Source organism: Stegastes partitus, unplaced genomic scaffold (assembly GCF_000690725.1).
Source record: "Stegastes partitus isolate 25-593 unplaced genomic scaffold, Stegastes_partitus-1.0.2 Scaffold2505, whole genome shotgun sequence".
In the NCBI taxonomy this organism is placed as follows: domain Eukaryota; kingdom Metazoa; phylum Chordata; class Actinopteri; family Pomacentridae; genus Stegastes; species Stegastes partitus.
This window is the reverse complement of record NW_007580236.1, coordinates 1-7,708: the sequence shown is the minus strand read 5'-3', so window position 1 is coordinate 7,708 and position 7,708 is coordinate 1. Positions and strand designations below refer to the sequence as shown.

Here is a 7,708-nt window from a genome sequence, read left to right as displayed (position 1 = left end):
TGCTCATCTGTCTCTCTGTAAACAACAGCTCTCAGTGATTGGCTGTGACCGGTGACGTGCAGCCAATCAGAGAGAGCTGTGGGCGGGACATTACTGTGACCACAGAGAGAGACATCAGCGCTCTATCAATGTTATTGGCAATCGCTTAATAAAAACATCCCCACTGATAACAGTTGATCCCTAACACACACACACACAACCACACAACCACACACACACACACACACACACCCACACACACACACACAGGTAGGTCTGTCTGACAGAAACAATTCAGACTTCAGTATCAACAACTGGGAACAATTAGAGTGAGGGACGCTGGAGGAAAACAGAGGAAGGAAACGTGAAAAATGAACCAAGGAAAGGAAAAAAGTGAAAGGAAAGAAAGGTGAGAAACAGACAGGAGTTCAAAGATCAGCCCAGGAAAGGAAAGGAAAGGAAAGGAAAGGAAAGGAAAGGAAAGGAAAGGAAAGGAAAGGAAAGGAAAGGAGATGTTACTCAGGATTCTTCTCCTCCATCCTAAACTCTCCCATCCATCCCTCCATCCTCATTAACAGCTGCTGAGCTGCTGAACAAACAGACGAAGACAGAAAGCAGAAGAGGAGAGAGGATGAGGTTCAGACAGACGACATGAAGGAGGGATCAGCAGTTAGAGGAATGAACGGAGGACGAGGAAGGAAAAGGAGGAGGAGCAGCAGGAATGCAGACAGATGACATAACAACAGAATAAAGGTTTCAACACATTTACAGCTGTTGATCTGTGAGTTAGTCTGGAGCTTATATCAGCAAACAGAGAACTATTGTTGGTTTACATCTCCAGGTTATCCTCAGCAGCAGACGAACAGCAGTTAGACACGAAGCGACCACGAAAATACAGAAAAACAACAAACCTGTATTCATACGTTAACATTTAAGGATTTTATAGACACAATAATCAATTTTAAAAAATCTTGGTTTTCTGATCAAACCAAGCAAAACAGGACAAAGAACAACCAGAGATGTAAAATGACCTCAAACACACCCCAGAAAACAATACGAGACACAAAAAGACCAGAAAGACACAAAAGAGACGCAAAACAGCCAAACTATGATCATCTAAAGTGTCCATAAGGATGTGAAAATGAACAAAATCTGGAAATAAAAACGTGAAAAACTGCCAAAATGAGACACAGAAACATGTTTACGTGACCAAGAATGTCCACAGAGACATAAACAATGAACAGTAATGGAGGAAAAATGGGCTTAAACAATCAAAAAGAGACGCAAAATGTCCCAAAAATAACCAGAAAGACAAAATGACCAAAAAAAATCACCACAAAAAACTGATAAAGACCTGAAATGACCATAAAGTGATAAAATAGGAACAAAAAGATGCAAAAAAAAGTCCAAATGTGACGCAAAATGACCAAAAAGAAAAGTCAAATTTACCACAATTGGACACAAAAGAGACGCAACACGACAAAATGAGCAACCGTGACAGAAACAGCCTGCCTACAAACACACTCAACGTATACCTATCATGCTAACTCCAACCATCACAACAACATTTATCTAATCTATCGGAATTCATTAGATTTTTAATCAACCAATCATTGGCGTGCACGTTAGGAACACGTCACCTGGACTACAGAACGGTTCTGAGGTCAATAAACCCCATAAATGATCCGACGGCTGCCTGAGATCACGTTCACACCGAATATAATCAGAACCTTTCACTAAAAACATTCAGCAGTCTGCTGGCAAATTAGTGACAACAAGCAGAACCTCAGAGCAGCGCCGCCACAGAACCTCCTGATGCTAAAAGCAGCAGCAGCAGCGGGTCAGAGCCTCGGGGACGCCATGACGCCTGATCCACGGCTGCTGGAAGCGATTGGACACGGTGGATAAAATGCTCTCCGTCCATCCAGAACCCTGTCAGTCAAGGCAGCAGCCGGCCGGGCCAGCCAGGAGTCAGGAGGTGGGACGGAGCCCGACACACGACACCGGCCCGCCACACCTGACGTCTACACGGGGAGCGCTGGGGGAGAACCTGACGGCTACAGGTGCTCACTGTGATTCATGAGCTGGAAAACGGCTGTAGATGGGATTCTACTCATGTGTCTGAGACGAGAGGCGGGTCCAGGTCCAGTCCAGTGGAACAATCACAGATTTGTGCATTATGGCAGGTGTTTGTTCATGTCACTCAGGAAACACCACAAGAAGGAAGCCTGGACTGGGTCTGTGGCTGCACTCTGAGCAGGAGCTGAACCCAGACACCAGGCTGGAGCTCCGGCTGCCTCTTTGTTTACACTGTCATCAAACACCGAGCCATCAGAGACGCATCGCTCCAGAACCACACGGCCATTCATTCACTCAGGTCCAACGTGTGCTTCTGTGAAGACGCTGCATCACACTTACTCACTCTGGATCCACAACTCAGACCTGTCAGATATTCTGGCTCAGTTCTGAGGACCTCATGCGCTCTCAGACCTGCAGTTATTTTCTGCTTTATAGAAACCTGTGAAGCCACGTTCATGGTTCTGTGTCTCCAGAAATCAAACTCCAACAGACATGAAGTGTGCTGAGGACGCAGACAGAACAGGTTCTATCAGATCAGAACCACTGAATGGATCCAACAGAGGACACAGCCTTCATTATTGGACCTTGAAAACAGCAAAACGTGCAAAATGTCCAACCAGGCTGGTGCTGATCCAGAAAGTTCCTGTCAGTGTCTGTCTATAGATGGATCCATGGATCTACTAGAACCCAGTCTCTGGTCACATTTCACCACCTGTTGAGGCTCTAACATCAGCAGAACCTGATGTGGTGAAGTTGGACCAGACAAGGTTCTGGTTTTAGATGTTTAGACTAACCTGAACCTGGAGCTCACAGGTTCTAGATGCTGGTTCTACATGTCGGTTCTAGGTGTTGGTTGCAGGTGTTGGCTCTAGATGTCAGTTCTAGGTGTTCGGTTCTAGGTGTGTTTCTGGTTCTGATCAGTCACCAGAGAAAACTTTACAAAGTGCATTCTGGGTAAACTTTCCAGGCTCATATCAGCGTGTGTGGTGGTGGTTGGTCAGAACCAGGTGTAGACGATGGAAGGACCGTTTACCTCCAGAACCTACCAGAACCATCTGCAGACAGGATCCACTCTGAGGAGAAACTGATTCTGAGGAACCAGCTGACTGAAGTCTAAATGTGGTTTAACTCTCAGATTCTGCACCAGGTGTCTGGTGCCTACTTACTACTTCCAAGATAAACAACATAAAGTTAGATCCAAAGTGCGTAAAGACGTTTCTAATGTTGCTTTAAATAAATAAATGATGCACAGCATGAAGAAAGCAGCTCATTGGTCGGTGCATCTCTGGTACCAGAGTCAGATTAAAGCCTTCAGATCTGCTGTCTAGTGTTCAGATAAAGCTCTAGAGGAGAACAGGAGCTGCTCCTGGCTGCTGGGATCAAACACTGGTTCAGGCAAACGTGCATCACTCTGGGCGTGGACATGCTGCTGGGTTTCAGGTTAACGGGTCAGTCGGGGCTGATGAACTGCACTCGGTTACCACAACAACCAGATACTCACCGGTAAGGTGGCGTGTTCTACCGGGGTTCCCTACGGCGAGAAACAGACCAGCACATTCAGACACTGAAGCTCTGTGGTATGAATGGGAGGAATGAGAGGCTGAAGGAAACTCAGAGAGCACAACGGCTGCATGGAAACAAAGCTCCTCAATCAAACCAGAGCAGGACAGCGGCAGCTTTTTCCACCTCAGAGTATTTACTGCAGCAGACCCGGAGATGATGCTGATCTGGACTCATCTGGCGCTGTGCTGCAGCATGTGCATGGAGCGGATGCTGCAGCCAGATCACCTCCGACCCACGGAGCAGCTTTAAACTGGAGCTGCAGCAGCTTCACAGCTTCCTCTCATTCTCACGTGATCACGTTCACTCCTGAGGCCGTTTCCTGCCGTCTTTAAATCTGAGCCCGATTGGACTATGAGCCGTCCTCTACCGAACCCTGAGCAGCGCTACTGGCTGCTCTGCTCTGTGGTGAGGAAACCTGAGCCTGCAGCTCTGCTTCCAGCTGGAGCATTCAGAGCAACCAGCCACACACACACATATAATCTATCTATAGATCTACACACACACTGAGGGCGTCTGATCGCTGCTGCGTGTCGCTGAGCCTCCGCCTCAGAAACATCACCAGTGATCAGTGATCTGTGGGTTTCACCATCAGTTACATAACATCCAGGACTTTGCTTTTCAGAGCCATACCATCATACAACAAGCCTGGATCCTTGGTTTCCCTCCACAGTCTGTTCTCCACCTCCAACCACATCTGCCTGGAGGCTCCACAGCTCCACCTGGATCAGAGCCTCCAGCCTCACATTGATGTGCTACAACTGTCAGACCTGCTCAGCACGTCATGATGTTCTCCATGTTTGTGATCCACTCCTCCATATTAAAGTATTCTGTGTTTAGTTCTGTGACTGAGACCTGCAGCTTCATGTGGGTCAGTAAACACTTCATCAGTTTGGTTGTTTTATGAGCTCAAACATGGAACTTTCCACTCCTGTGTTTCTCCAGGACCTCCATGGGCCCTGAGAGCCACTTCAGCAGTATCTGGTTCTGCTGGGTGTAACTCGACCAGCTCTTATTGTGGCGGGGCGCGCCAGCCGGCATTAGATCCATAGCATCTGATCTACTTAGAGGCCCGCGCTGGAGTGTGTGTGGCGGGGTCACGTCCGGGGCTTTGGGGTGAAGCTAAAGCTCCTTAGAGGAGCTGGAAAACGTTTATCTCCAGCACCAGTGTGTGTGGCCTTGTGGCCCGCTGAGACCGGATCTGCATCGAGAGGGGAGCTTCATGGGTCGGTCCATGAGCTGAACACACGGATCAGACGTGTGCTGGACGCTGTGGGCGCTAACATCAAACACAACACGATCTCAACGTCCAGGCTTCTGGTGTTGAAGGTCTGACTGCCTGTAGGTCTCTGGATGTTCTGGTCTCTGAAGCCTGGAAGGTCCCACAGGTCCAATATGTGATATATAAACACAAATCTTTATTTAACTATTCTGCTCTTGTTAAATGTATTTACTGTAATTGTCCCTCCATGAGCTGGTTTATTCCAGCAGCTCTAATAGCTGCTCTGCACAGCAACTCATCGGCTGAGCTCTGAATGAGTTCTGAAGAACTTTACTGCTGATAAAACTCTTTACAAACAGCTTCACAGTGAGTCAGGCTCATTAAACATGCAGAGCTTCATGATAAACTCACTTTACACCCCATATGATCAAAGACAACAGTTTATAATCACAACTAGCTCGTCGTGGTGATTTAGTTTAGTTATTTCAACTATAAATCTATGAATCATTTCACAGACTTCTACATAAAGTTCATGTAAAACATCACTTCCAGCTCCATCTGTGGCGTCTGTGGAGATCAACTTAAGTCCTTTAACGATGTCTAGTCGCTCTGTACAAGTCTCAAGCCACTTCTGATGAATTCTGACTAACTCTGAGCATTTATTTCTGACGTTGTGAACAGGTTTTGAGGTGTTTAGAGTGTTTGTAAAGACTGACTTCCATCATCCTAACAGCAGACGTCTCTGAGTTCTGTCTCCTCCTTCATGTGGTTCTGGTTCCACAGAGCTGCAGGACTTTAGAGAACCATGAAGCTCAGTGAAGGAACATGAGACGGGAACCACCCAGAAACTGTTGCTTAGTGCCTAAAAGCTGACTTTTCATCCAGTTTCAAGCTAAAATGATCCGTGTTCAGATCATTTACCAGCTGCTCTCTCATCAGTAACCCTGATAACCCTGATATGCTTTTGGTCTGCAGTCGGTGGTCTGGAGTGTGAGCTGTGATGTGAGCTGCAGGAATCCTCTGTCTGAACGCTGCAGCGTGGTGTCTGCAGCCACTGTAATGTGATTACAGTTTAAGCTGCTGCTGCTGACCTGAGCGGCTCTGACCGGCTTACGGGCCTCATGTTAACGAGCTGAGGCTCTAACGAGCTAAAGCAGATTGTGCTGCCCTGTGATGCGTCATGCTGACATGCAGGGAGACTTTAACGTCACGCCTCAACACGTCCAGAGCGTCCACACCAAAACGTTACTGTCTTCAGATGAGTGTCCTTTGTCCTTGAGATGCAGGTGGATGCTGAGTCCTGTCCTGAGGAGCTTGTGGTGTACAGGTCATAGTTCCTACAACACTGGGCCCAGAACGGGCCAACCAGGACAGCAGGAAAGGAGGAGGAACACAAGCACATCAAGACAGCACTGAAAACCTGTAGCTACCCAAGATGGTCCCTCATCAGGTCCTCTACAAAACCCAGAGGAGACAGAGAAGAAGAGACCATCATAGTCTGTGTTGCAGGAGTTTCTGAGAAGCTCAGGAGGATTTTCAACAAACACAACATCTCAGTTCACGTCAAGCCCACCAACACCCTGAGACAGAAGCTGCTCCACCCTCAGGACCCGACACCCAGACACAAACAGAGCGACGTGGTGGAGGCAGTCCAGTGCAGCGAGGAACGCCCAGACCTGGACATCAGGGAGACTAAACCACCGCTCCACAAGGCATGGCTCAGCACAGAAGCTCCTCAGGACAGGACTCAGCATCCACCTGCATCTCAAGGACAAAGGACACTCATCTGAAGACAACAACGTACAGATGTTGGGCTGCAGGGAGGACAGATGGTTTCAGAGAGGGGTGAAAGAAGCATCTATGTCAAACTGGAGAGACCATCCCTCAGCAGAGGTGGAGGTCTGAGGCATCACCTGTTACAGTTCAGTCCTCAGATCTCTCCTCAGGAAGATGAACCCACATCCACACCTAGCCACAAAGACCCTAACGAACCCCACTGTGGCAGGGGGAGCACTAACGACTCACATAACGAGGGGGAGGAGCAACAAACCCCAAACTCAGGTGTTAACGTCTCCTTCAGGATCTCAGTATGTGGAACTCCCAACTAGTCAGTCAGAGCTGATGAAGCCTCCTGGATGAAGGTGGAACGTCTACAAGGAACTCAGCCAGTCCAGCTGCTACCATTAATCTACCAGAAGAACCAGGACCTGGAGGACTGAGGATCTTCTCAGACATGATTCTGTGTGTTGTTGTTCTGTTGTTGTGTTGTTGTTGTTGTTGTGTTATTGTTTTGTTGTCATTGTTTTGTTGTTGTTGTGTACTCACAGGCAGGTTGGTGAAGACACTGAAGGTGCTCTTCAGGAAGGCGATCAGGTCGACCAGGTAGTCGCTGGCCGTCAGAGCTCCGCCCCCCTGCACCGCTGCCATCCAATCGTAGTCGGCCAGCTGCAGGAACTGGTCGATCTTGGCGTTGAGGCTGGTGTAGATCTCGGCTTCGGCGGCGTGGCGGGCGTCCTGCAGGACACCAGGAGATCAGTTTATTAGTGAGGAGAGAAACGGAGAGCTGAGGAGAAAGAAGGTCCAGAAACAGGAACACGGGAGTGAAGGAGGAACAACCAGACGGAGACAGTGGACGGAGCAGCTCTACCTTGAAGGTGGAGGTCCCGTACAGCTTGGTGGCGTTCACCGTGTCCGGAGGAACGTTGGTGATGTTTGATATGAACTCCTCCAGGAAGTGGCAGCTCTGCTCCAGGTGGGTGGTGTTGATGATCACCTGCACCAGCTGGACAGCACAAACACACCGTCAGAGGTTCACCACCGTTACAAACACCGTCAGAGGTTCACCACCGTTACAAACACCGTCAGAGT

General features: G+C 48.5%; 1 protein-coding gene across 3 annotated transcripts in view; it reads right to left on the bottom strand.

The window, feature by feature from the left end:
• LOC103375218 (exocyst complex component 6B-like) overlaps nt 1–7,696 on the bottom strand; it is a 46,096-nt gene extending 38,400 nt beyond the window's left edge. The window contains exons 1-3 of one of the 3 annotated variants that reach the window (XM_008305433.1): nt 7,488–7,696; nt 7,166–7,354; nt 3,560–3,589 (exon numbers count right to left, since the gene is read on the bottom strand). In XM_008305433.1, coding sequence (XP_008303655.1) covers nt 3,560–3,589; nt 7,166–7,267 — 132 coding nt within the window. In that variant the 5' untranslated portion in view covers nt 7,268–7,354; nt 7,488–7,696. The remainder of the gene's footprint in view (nt 1–3,559; nt 3,590–7,165; nt 7,355–7,487) is intronic. The other 2 variants (XM_008305434.1, XM_008305435.1) reach the window with 2 other exon arrangements.
• Between the last annotated feature and the right edge of the window lie 12 nt (nt 7,697–7,708).